This window comes from Hippopotamus amphibius, chromosome 3, assembly GCF_030028045.1.
Source record: "Hippopotamus amphibius kiboko isolate mHipAmp2 chromosome 3, mHipAmp2.hap2, whole genome shotgun sequence".
Lineage (NCBI taxonomy): Eukaryota > Metazoa > Chordata > Mammalia > Artiodactyla > Hippopotamidae > Hippopotamus > Hippopotamus amphibius.
The window spans coordinates 170,468,876-170,481,989 of NC_080188.1; the positions used below are offsets into that span (position 1 = coordinate 170,468,876).

General features: G+C 33.2%; 1 protein-coding gene across 6 annotated transcripts in view; it reads right to left on the reverse strand.

Annotated features, from left to right (window-relative positions):
* Positions 1–13,114, reverse strand: part of CEP350 (centrosomal protein 350) — a 147,509-nt gene that overhangs the window by 76,704 nt on the left and 57,691 nt on the right. For all 6 annotated transcript variants that reach the window (XM_057726102.1, XM_057726103.1, XM_057726101.1 and 3 more), the window contains 6 exons: positions 10,231–10,417; positions 7,665–7,885; positions 7,021–7,184; positions 2,765–2,875; positions 2,163–2,303; positions 600–736 (listed from right to left, as the gene is read on the reverse strand). In XM_057726102.1, coding sequence (XP_057582085.1) covers positions 600–736; positions 2,163–2,303; positions 2,765–2,875; positions 7,021–7,184; positions 7,665–7,885; positions 10,231–10,417 — 961 coding nt within the window. The remainder of the gene's footprint in view (positions 1–599; positions 737–2,162; positions 2,304–2,764; positions 2,876–7,020; positions 7,185–7,664; positions 7,886–10,230; positions 10,418–13,114) is intronic.

Here is a 13,114-nt window from a genome sequence, read left to right on the forward strand (position 1 = left end):
AAGTATCAACGAATGTGAATAGAGACTTAAAATCTATTAATTAGAGACAGTCAAAATGTGATATAAAAAATACACATAAACATGATATCACCCAGCCCTGCCTAAAAAACTCTCTAATGACTTTACACTGCTCCTAGAATAAACTCCAAAATCCATAAGATCTGCAAAGTTCTACCATGATCTGATCCCTGCTTCATCTCCTACCATTCTTCTCTTTACCCTCTGTCCCCAGTCACTTTGGTCTTCCTTCATTTTCTCTTTCACTTTTGCGTGTATGACCTGCCTATTCCTTACCTCCTTTATATCACTGACTCCTTTTCATCCACTAGATCTCACCATAAGCTTTACTTACTCAGGAAAACCTTCTCTGACCTCCTTGCTATTCAAACTCCTTTGTTGTAAAACTCAAAGACATATGTTCCTTCCTTTCATAACACTGATCTTAATTTGTAAGTGGTCATTCACTTAAAAGGAATATTTGATTAATGTCTCTCTTCCCCACTAGACTGTATGCCCATAACTATATTTCCAGTACCCACAACAGTGCCTGGAACATAACAGATACTCATTACGTATTTGCTAAATGACTGGATATTAACCTATCTGTTTCAGCTCTTGTCCTTCGTTGTTTCACGAAGTCTGGAGTGTGTTGCCGCTGGTGGTCATATAGCGTTGCTAGGGGAGCTCCTGAAGCAGTGATGGCATCTGAGATATGCGTTCGAGTCAACTCTGCCATCTAAACATGAACACACACAAGGCAAAGTAGATGTAAAAAGGTAACATCACAGAAGAACTGAGAGTGAGCAGAGTGTCTTAGAAAGATCAATGGATTGAGAGCAAGCAAATTCTGCCAAAATAGGTAAAATACTGTTAGCAAGTCATTTAGACTCTTAACGTCTCAACAACTTCCTTATAAAAATGGAGCCAGACCACATGATTTCTAAGGTTTCACCCAGCTATAACAATCCATGAATTACTAGACAGAAAACCTTCAAGTCCAAAATAAGCCACAGTACACCAAAAATTAAATCTTCCTTCAAGAAACAATTCAATTAGAACTTTCTATCTAAATCTTTTCTGACCAACAATGTGAGGTACATTTTCCCTACTCTTAGCTATTACTGCCAGGTATTATTCAATCACTGTTTTAACGAATTGAAGTGTTTTTGAAACCTTTGTTCATTGTAATCTAAAATTTTCTTGAGAAAAGAGACTCTATACTTATTTGCACAACCCCATGGTACCCACCATATAGTAGGTTCATGACTTTATAATAACAGAATCATTTCACAAACAGTCCTAAATAGTAACTGCAAAAATAAACTGAAACTTTATAGATTATGATATCCTATATAGAGACAGTAGTAAAACTATTTCTGGCTTTATCCTTGGTACAATTAAAAAAAAAAGACATTAATATCACTCTGAGTAACAAAGAAACATCTTCATGCAAAATAGATCTGTGGCTCCCTGGGACTAAGATTGAACACTGACTGCAAAGGGGCATGAGGGAACTTTTAACAGTATTGGAAATATTCTATTTCTTGATTATGGTAGTATTTATAGGAATAGATAGATACAACAGAGAAATATATATAGAGGACTTCCTTGGTGGCACAGTGGATAGGACTCCATGCTCCCAATGCAAGGGGCCCAGGTTCGATCCCTGGTCAGGGAACTAGATTCCACATGCATGCCACAACTAAGAGTTGCATGTCACAACTTAGACCCAGCACAACCAAATTAAAAAAAAAATTTTAAAAAAAGTGAAGGAATGAATGAAGAAAGAGAGAAAATTATACAGAAAATATATATATAGATACCAATATTTATATGTCAAAACCCATAAAACTGTATACTTAAAATGGATAATTTTATTGTTTATAAATTACACATCAATAAAATTGATTTTTTTTTTAAAAAGCTTACTCAGGGGCCAAAATATAAAGTTCTTCTGCATCTTTTTTCTGCCCCTATATCATTCACATGGACAACACACTACAATAAACGAGGCCTCATTTCAATAGGGTATGGCCCTTACTGAAAGTCACTTATTAAAAGTGCACATTTGCTAGATGTTAGAAACCCACTGCTGTTAAAACCAAAAGTACTCAGACTGACTAAAAAGAACTAAAAAGAAAAGGGTTCTTGGCGGCTCTCACCTCACAGATTTGGCGTGCTGCATCTGTGGTCAGGCGAGCAGTCTCTGTTTGCTGAGCGGCTATTTTACAAGTTGCTTCCTGCAGGACTTCAGTTACATCCCGTTGTGATTTAACCACCTGCTGTAATGATTCCGCATGGACCTGTTAATAAAAGGGGGTGAAAAGAGAACTTACTTTATGTCTCAGTCTCATCCCACCCAAATTAGTTTTAACTTGTAAATTTGTTTCATGGATCAAATGCCTTGTGGAAAACAAAAACAAAAACCTTTGACTACTATCTGGATTTCATGTTTTAAAATTTAGAGTTTAAAATCTGGAATCTTAAAATCACTGCTGAAGTTTAAGTCTTAATTCCAACTGTTCACAAGTTGATGTGTCTGTATTCAAGTAACTACTGTGTACCTCAGTTTCTATTTCTCTAAATTGGGGATAAATCTTGACTACTTAATTTCACAGGGTTGCTATAAGAAATAAACAACATGAAATTAACTTATATGGTATAATGTACTAAAACATTATTATTTACATCTTTCCTTTTTACTCTTATGTAATTAAAAGATACTAAAGTGATTGCAAGAACAGAAATTTGCAAAAGAAGCTACCTGAGCTGCTTTGCTTCTGGTTTCTTCTAATTGTCTCTGACATTCCAGAGCCTCTTGTTCAGCCTTCAGTTTTAAAAGGGCCAAGTCTCTTTCATGGCGTTGCTGCTGTGCCTTCAAAATAAAGAAATGATCAACTATTATTTCTAAGATACTAAACTATTTTAACGCGGAAACTATATTAAATGGAATGCTGTTTTCCTAACACAAATCTTTTGAAGCAACCAATCAGAGCCTAAAATGAAAGACAGTAAATAGCATAGACATCAACCATTTATCTAAATATTTAGTGACCAGCTATTGTGTGTCAAATAATGTAGTAATATAAAAAATTTCCAAGGCATACAGGACTAAGAACTGACACCAAAATGCTGGTTTAAAAACAAAAGCTATGATTTATTTGTAAAGTTTTAAAAATGAGCTCAGTGATATACTGTAACAAAACTAGAGTTTAATTTTGTGTCTGTAAAACATTTCTTAGATTATCGGTGTGCTCTAAATAAAAGATTATAAAAATGTTTTTAAAATATTTAATATAATCTACCTTGGAAGCAAAGATTCTTGGTCTTACGAAATTGTTTTCTGTGGTTCATGTTGTCTTTATCAGGTCTTAGATTACTTAGAAAAACTGTCTTTTCAATATTAGAAGGCTAAGGGTTTTTTGCTCTGTGTGTGGTTTTTGTTTTTTGTTTTTTTAACAATTATGTAACTTTCTGTATTTGCCTCTGAAATCTTTTCATTGTTACTTTGGTTGAGTAAACTATGTACTGTTTCACAGTGAAAAAAACAAACAAGCAAGGAAAAGAAAAACAAAAGCTATGGTACCTAACTCTTTGGAGGAGATTAAAACATCCTACATGTAAGAATAAAGACAAAGCTTCATACCTCACAATTTTATGATTCCTTTATTTTGACTTTGAAGGAGTGGTTTCATAAAAAATGCTGCCCTCCAAAAGCTCTCCTTTTTAACAGGACTCTTTCTTACAATTATTCTCTATGATGTTATCTATAAATTTATATATTTTCATTTCTTCAGGAATAGCGCTAAATAACATAGGTTCTTTAAAGGTGGTAAGGCTGTATATAAAGTCACACAATGCCCTGTCCATATTTGGAAACCCAGAGATATAATGTATTCCTAAAATGGTAGATAATCTCAGTGGTTTTTCAGATTTAAAGAAAAGGTTGACAACTGCAATAGGGCCATTTCCCCAATCCAGTGATTTTTAACAAAGTTCGTATCAGCCCCTCTCCAATTGTCCACCAGTGAGCCTTTGGAAATGTCTAGAGAGTTTTTACTGTCACAATGAATGGACAGCACTACTGTTATTTGTTGGGAGGAGTGTAGGAAGACTGAACAGTTCCACACAAAAAAACTCTCTATATGTATTTTAAGAGGAACAACTAGAAAATGAAACAAAAAAAAATCATTTATCATCAAAAGACATAAACTACTTAAGAATAATTTTTAAAATGTGTAAGACCTCAACTCTGAAAATTACACTGCTGAGAGAAATAGTTAAAAAAAAACTTAAACAAACAGAAAAAGATATTACATTCATGAATTAAAAGATGCAATATTGTTAAGATGTGAATTCTCCCCAAACTGATCTATAAATTCAATGTCATTCATATGAAAACCCTGCCAGGCTTTTAAATCTTTTTGTAGAAACTGACAGACTGATTCTAAAAGTTATGTAGAAGTGCAAAAACATAGAACAGCCAAAACCATCTTGAGGAAGAACAAAGTTGGAGTAATTACAGCCTGATTTCAAGACTCACTATGTGAGGGGGAGGGATAAATTGGGAGATCGGGATTGACATATACACACTACTATATATAAAACAGATAACTAATAAGCACTGTATAGCACAGGAGACTCTACTCAATACTCTGTACTGACCTAAACAGGAAAAGAACCTAAAAAAGAGTAGACATATGCATATGTATTACTGAATCACTTTGCTGTACACCCGAAACTAACACAACATTGTAAATCAGCTATACCGCAATAAAAAATTTTTTTTCTAATTTTAAAAAAAGAAAGAAGAAAAAAAAGACTCACTATAAAGCTATAGTAAATAGTATGGTACTAGTAAAACAGTATAGAAAAATAGTATGGTATTAAACAAATAGGTCAACAGAAAAGAGCAGAGTGCAGAAACAGACCAACACATAAATTATTACCTAATTGTTGATAAAGGTGCCAAGGTAATTTAAGAAAACAGTGTTAGAACAACCAAACATCCATATGGGGGGAAAGGATTTAACTTTGGCCCCTTCCTCACAACCCAAAATTAACTTGAAATGGTTCACACACTTAAATATAAAGGCCAAAACTATAAAGCTTTGGGGAAAAAAATAAAAGAATATCTTTGTTAGATATCTTAATATCTTAAAGTAGGCAAAGATTTCTTATAATACAAAAAGCAATACCCATGAAATAAAAAAATTAAAAACTAGATTTCATCAAAATTAAAATCTTCTGCTCTTCAAAAGACAGAGTTTTAAAAAATGAAAAGGCAAGTCAAGGATGGAAAGCAATATTTGAGATATATCTGAAAAGAACTTGCTTCTAGAATATATAAAGAATTCCTACTACTCAATAATTAAAAGACAAACATCCCAAATATGAAATAGGCAAAAGATCTGAACAGATATTCACAAACGAAGACATAAGATTGATCAATAAATATACCAAAAGATCAATCTCATCAATCATAAAAGAAACGCAAATTAAAACCACAATGAGATACTACTTCGCCCTCACTAGAACGACTAGAATACACAATGATAGCAAAGATATAATACAACTAGAACTCTCATATATTGCTGTCGGGGTATAAGATGTTACAACTATTTTGGAAAGCAGAATGGCAGTTTCTTACAAAGTTAAACATACACTTAACCCAAGCAATTACACTCCTAGGTATTTAAGCAAGAAAAATAAAAATATGTGTTATATATAGAGAATTGCAAGAAATGTTCATAGCAGGAATATTTACAGTAGCCACAAGCTGGAAATAATACAAAAGTACATCAACAGGAGAATGGATAAATGAATTGTGATATATTCATCAATGGAATGTTACTCAGCAAAAAAACCAAAAGGAACACCATGGATGCAAAAACATGGATGAATTTTAAAAACGTTATCCTGCATAAAATAGGCTAAACACAACAGAGTACAAAGCATACTTCCATTTTATGATGTTCTAGAACTGGCAAAAAGAAACTATGGTGACATGAACCAGAATACTAATTGCCTCTGGGAGGGGAGATTAACTGAAAAGGGGCCTCGGTAAACCTTCTGGGTGATAGGAGTGTCGCATATTTTGATTAGGGTGGTTGTTACATGTTCAAAACTCATCAAATTACACACTTAAACTCTGTGTATTTTATGGACTTCCTAGGTGGCGCAGCGGTTAAGAATCTGCCTGCCAATGTAGGGGACACGGGTTCGAGCCCTGCTCTGGAAAGAGTCCACATGCCACGGAGCAACTAACCCCATGCTCCACAAGTATTGAGCCTGTGCTCTAGAGCCCGTGAGCCACAACTATTGAAGCCCACGCACCTAGAGCCTGTGCTCCGCAACAAGAGAAGCCACCCACTACAGTGAGGAGCACCACAATGATGAGTAGCCCCCACTAGCGTCAACTAGAGAAAGCCCGTGTACAGCAATGAAGACCCAACACAGCCAACAAACTAAATAAATAAATTTATAAAATCTGTGTATTTTATTATATTTAAATACTACCTCAGTTTAAAAAAAAAAAAAAGGATACCAATAGCACTCCCACCAAGGAACACTGGATTTTTGTTAGCCAAGAAGTCCTATTATCCTGGCATTACCAAATACTTAGATCTCAGAAACTTTTCTTTTCAGTACAAATAAAGTATTAAAAAACAAAAACAAAAACTCAGCCATTTCTAACTTGTCACAAAAAAGAGAAAATATTGAAAACGTTTGATAAGCTGATTTTCAAAGTCACAAAAAAAAGTAGACAACGTGGAAAATGAAGTATTTGAAAGAGAATGATTGTATTATCGTTCTGCTGCTAAATACTGCATGTTAAATTATCTTTTTAGAATATGATAGTTTTTTTCAGGGTTATTTATAGGTACTGTATGACAGTATTTTTTTCCTACTTGGCAGGTTGAAGTTTTGTTTTGTTTTTTAACTCATCATTAAGACTATTTTAAACAGCAAAGGAGAAGAGAAAAAAAGGCAGAAAGCTAAAGAAAACTCCACAAATACCTTTATGATCTGAGCCAGAGACACACTCTCCTGCTGAGCAAGTGAAATGCCTCTAACTCTTTCTACATCTGATAGCTGGCGCACCGACTCCTCAATGGCACTCAAGTAACTGAGTTCTGCTGCCATACGATGCTGGAGGCCAGCAGGAGAAAAGCGCTTAGAACCTGGAAGGCATATAATTGTCAAATATGAAAGTTCACATGAAATTACATCTCATAGATTTCTAAAATACATTTCTCATTTTAAGATCCAAAAACAAGTCTGCTTTCCTTTGTAGGAAAGACAGTGACTTACTAGCACAATGTATTTTAATAGTTATTTCTTTTGTGCGTGTATACATGCAAGTGTACATAATACATATGTATCTATAAACAGCCAGAAGCACATATATGGGAAGTGTCTTTTGACTAATTTTTTTTTTTCAAGTGTCTTTTGACTAATGCTAGCAAAATGGGAAAAGTCACGACTGGCATCTCTCATGCTTTCTGATAGTTATTTTCCTGCACAATTTTTGTTTAATACTTCAAAAAGAAATTGCATTCAGTTGAAATAACATTTCTCTATGGTTTAATTGAAAGAAAAGAAATTTTAAAATAAAAGCTAATATCTTATTTTTTAAATTACAGCTGCATGGATCTACTTGCCTGGTGTTGAAGTCATTTCTGTCGTCGTTCTGTTTGCACCCAGGTTCGTATCAGCAAAAGTTGCATTAGGCTTAAATCCTGTTATACTTGGAGTCACTACTATTGAGGATTTAGATCTTTCCAATGAAGTTCCTGGAAGGTCAAACTGCAACAATTTCTGGGAACTTGGAGATAGGGGAGAAGTTGGAGTTTTCTGAGATCTTCCCTTGTCTGATGAGACACTAGAAGTTTTGTTTCATAAAAACATTAGAGGAAGGAAAACAACAAAAATCATCTAAACAATTAATAAGAATAACATGCAAAATTTTATTAACATTAGCTTTAAAAAGCTGATTCAGGCATTTATTCATTTAAGAGAGTCTCTATGCTGAGTGAATGACTATGAGTACTCCTCTTATTGCTAGATTTACAGTGCGGAATAAGCTAGGGACAACCCTGCTCATAATATGGAAAAGGAGTCTCTTGATTAAATCGGCACTTAACTCCTTCCTCTACAATGTACATTTATCATGAACCACTTATTGTAGTATAAGGCAAAATCCTCTAGAATACTTACGGCTTATATAGCAATAAAATTACAATCATATAAAAATGGCAAGGTCAAGCCTATTTTACTAAAAATATCTTAAAATAAGTCTCTGAAAGAATAAAATATCATTTTCTGTTAAAAATTTTAAAATGACAAAAATTACTCTTGTTATTCCTCTTAACCAAAAAGTCAGCAAAAAATTTTCATACTAACCATTTCTAAATACTTTATATATGTCCATTTCTTTCTCTCTACTTTTTAATGCTATAGTTCTTTCCTGAACTTTCTAAGAAGTAACCTCTCATAGCAGTTTGATTAAAACAACTCAAGGCATTTAATTTAACATATGGCACTAAGCTCATTAAAGGTATTGTTTCTCATAAAAAGAAGCATGTTGCTTTGCACTAAACATATATTTATTGACTAACTTACTCAAATACCCTATAAAGCATGTTAGCAGGCAGCATATTTCAACATGCTAAAGCAAGCTTACTTTTAACTTTACTAAAACTATGAAATGGTTTTCAAAGGTAAACATTTCTCTTACACTAACATTTAAATATTTGAATAAAAGTAGTCTTGAGAGGCACTCACTTGATTTCAGTGAACTTTAATCTCCTACTGATGGTTTAGAGAAATACTATTTTTAAGTCTGACAATTTCATTTATGAAACATAATAAGAATTATCATTACTTCTGTCTCCCAACAGACTTCCATCAAAGAATTTCAACAGAACATCAAAACAAAGTATTCTGTCTGAATCTCACCTTATGGTTTTATAAGATGAATTTATATTTGCTCTGCAGAGATTTACCTAGACTAGCGTTTCCAATGATGTTAATACATTTTCCAAAAAATGAAAAGGAAACAAAGGGAAAGAACGTGGAGACAGCATGTGTCTACAGCCAAGTAAGTTAAGAAAAAAAACAGGATAAATAATTTTTTTTAATTCTGGACTCCTTTCTTAAAAATAATTTTTTAAAAACCTCACATTGTTTTATCCACTGTAAATCTCCATAGGTGGAAAAGTGGGGGTCTAGACTATAGTATGAGGCATTTATCAACTTATTTGGCAATGGATTCTGTTTTAAAAAAGTTTAACTTTGTAGATTTTGCCAATTAAATCATCAGAGTATCTCTTAAGGAAGGGTAAAGTTTTCTGAATTTCAAAATCACTGACAAATAAATTAAAATTTAACAATGATGGTATTAATGATATGGCATTATCTGCAACAGGAAAGCAATGATTATCTGTATGTGACACTGTACTAGAAAAAGCACATAGTTTTGAAATTTAAAAAAAAATAAATTCATATCTTCTCAGAGCTTAAATTTCCAGAAGGACAAAACTAGTGCAGCAGATAAAAAGTCACGTAGACAGAGTAGGAACTGTACATGAAGCAACAGTTATTTGTATGCAATAGGCTAAGTGCATAATATATTATGATATAAAAACGAAGGAAAAAAACACAATGTGCAAGTTCCATAGTCAATAAAAGAGTGAGACTGCAAAATCTGCTTGAGTCATCTAATAAGTTGAGCAGAAGAGAAAAGTTCAGAGGTACAAATAAACGACGACACCAAAAGGACACTACGTGGTTGTGTTTAAAGAGTAGAAGAATACAGTTGAGAATAAAAATGTATAAACAAAGGAAATAAGATAGTCTTTGGTAGCCTAGTGATAATACCTCAAATAAAGTTGAGCTCTTAGTGTTGATCTATGGGGTAACTGTGACCTCCCAGAGGATCCTAAGGAGAGTAGCTGCTTGGTCAAAGAACTGAGTCAAGAAAACAACTGTGGCAATGGCATTTAGAATAGAAAGGTAGGTTGTGCTAGAGGCAGAGAATTCCTGTGCGAATGGTTGTAACTGTTTAGGGGAGAGATGACTATATTCTAAAATATAAAGACTACAGTTATGAACAAAACTACAAAAAATACGGAAAATATATAAATTTATTAAGTGAATTCTCTGAACATCAATGATATTGTAACTTTAATTAAATATGAATTACAGTATAAAATTGCATTACTTTACCTCAAAGAATGCCCAGAAAGATCCTCCAAAGTGCTATCGGTGTCAAGAGTCTGCTCATAATCTTTAACAGAAAGTTTGCTACTGGTCCCAGATTTCTTTCCTTGATGAGAGCCACGTTCTGAACCAGAGTGTACTTTTTCTTCATCAAGAAGTGAGTTCTGAATATTTCCAGTGAGTGAATCTAGCCCTGTAAAGTAAATTTCTTATAAAACTGATTCCCAATATTAGAAGCTACTGAGAAGTAACTGATACCTAGATTTCAATAAACTAACAAGAAGTACAAACCAGAATATCTTAAAACGGACTTTTTATCTTAAAAATTTGTTTTTCATATCTAAGATAAAGCAGTTCATTCTTTGCTTACATTTAAGAGAAGTGAAGTTTCTTCCATTAATATCTCCTACTTGCTATTAAAAAGAAACTGGTCTTAGATCAAATGGTTAAAAAACAAGGACAAGCATATTAAACAAGAATGAAGTACTACTCTATCCCTACTAAAAAAGTAACCACAAAGAAATTTTTTAGGGATAAAACCCAGAGGTGAGAGAAAAATACTATCAACAGTCAACTGAACTACACAATCCTTTCGAAAAACTCTATGGCAAGACCTACGTAGCCAGATTCATAAAACTGTTCATATTCTCCAACTCAGAATAATCTTACTTACAGGGGCATCTTAAGGAGATTATTGAAACAAACAAAAGTTGTGTATGATATTCAACGCATAATTTTACAATTTAAAAAATTTCAACCTACATTTCCAACAATAGAATTGTCTAAATTACATAGATAATAGTAACCTGAATATTTACATAGCACTTTGTCATTTAAAATGCACTGCATATATATTACCTTATTGCTCTTAAACACCTTATGAAGTGGGTACCATATGCTTAATTTGCTGATGAAGTAACTAGAGATCTATGAGGCTAAATAACTTAAGGATACACCGTCAATGGCAGAAAGAGGACATAAACCCAGACCTCATGACTCTTAAGTCTAGAGCATTGTTCCCTTTGATGATATGTTTCAATAACAGCACAGAAAAATATCTGCTATGTTTAAAAAAAAAAAGCAGAAAAAATTGCGTACACATTTTAATGGAAGCTAAAAACAATTTTTAATGTAGATATATGGTTAAAGATCAAAAGAAGTGGGGGGGACTCGAGGGGGGGGAGTCAAGGAAGGGAGGGAATATGGGGATATGTGTATAAAAACAGATGATTGAACCTGGTGTACCCCCCAAAAAATAATAAAATAAAATAAACAAAAAAAAAGATCAAAAGAAAATGGAAAAGTAAAAAAACAATTATGCTGCACACCCATGTTCACAGCAGCATTATTCACAACAGCTAAAAGGCAGAAGCGACTCAAGCGTCCTTGCTCAACAATGACTGCATAAACAAAACATGGTACATACATACAATGAAATATTATACAGCTTAAAAAGGAAGGACATTTTGATATATGCTACTACATGGATGAACCTTGACAATACTGTGCTAAGTAAAATAAGCCACCCAATCACACAAGAACAAATACTGCAGGATTATACACCTATATGAGGTACTTAGAGTAGGCAAATTCATAGAGATACACAAAGTAGAACAGCTGTTACCAGGGGCTGAGGGGAGGGGAGAATGAGAGTTATTATTTAGTGGACATAGAGTTTCAATTTGGGATAATAAAACAGTTGTGGAGATGGATAAAATAGTGATAGCTGCACAATAATGTGAATGTACTTAATGCCACTGAACTGGACACATCAATGGTTATACTTCCTAGCCAAAATCATACAGACAGAAAGTAAAATGGTGGCTGCCAGGGGCTGGGGAGGGAGGAATAGGGAGTCACTGTTTAATAGGTACAGAGTTTCAGAACAGGAGGATGAAGAAGTTCTGGAGATGGATAGTAGGGAAACTTGGGTGCAAACAGTGTAAATAAATTTAATGCCACTGAATGGTACACTTAAAATGGTTCAAATGGCAAATTTTATGTTAGCTATTTTTACCACATAAAAAAGGATAAATTTTAAAATTGTGCTATATTATGCTGCAGTGACAGCAATAAGGTAATAATTTTTCATTAAAATTTGGTTTAAAAAAGGAAAAATGAGAACAATCTTACTATATAAGAAATATTAAACCCAACTATCAATCAAAGAAATGCAAATCACTTCAATAGATGCCGATTTTCATTATTAGATTAGCAAATATTTTTAAAGTAACGAAACCTTAAGTGTCATTCAGCACAAAAAGGAAATAATACTCATACACCATCTTCATGGGAGTGCAAATTCATATATGTTTTCATGAGGACAACTTAAAAAAATATATAAAAATCATTTTCCAGCCAAGCCCTTGACTCAGAAATGCCACCTGACTCATAGTAATTCCTCCTAGGAAGCTATGTGATGATGTATACAATGAATAAAACATGCTTACTGCATTATCATAATGGGAAGAAAAACACAAATAATCTAGAAGATTATTAATCAATTAGAAAGGATTCTATAACCTAAAATATACTTATGATCCCTAGGCTAGAAGCAAGCTGTTAATACTGTTTATCTCTAATTTTCCCATAATAAACATAATAAACACTCTTTTACAATAAAAACACTTTATTCACTTAATATATTGTTTTTTAAAATAAATACACAATTTAAAAATTGTTCTTGATTTCAAAAAAACTAGAAATTGTAAACAATACAATGGTCTATGCAAGAAAGATCTAAACTCCAATCAAGGGACCTATATATGCAAAGAAAACGTTTGCCCCTAGTTTAAAACACCGCCAAATGAAAGTATATTTATATGTTTTAAAGTTAAATTAAGATAAATACTTTTTTTCTGATGATTACCACTTTACCAACTATTTTCAA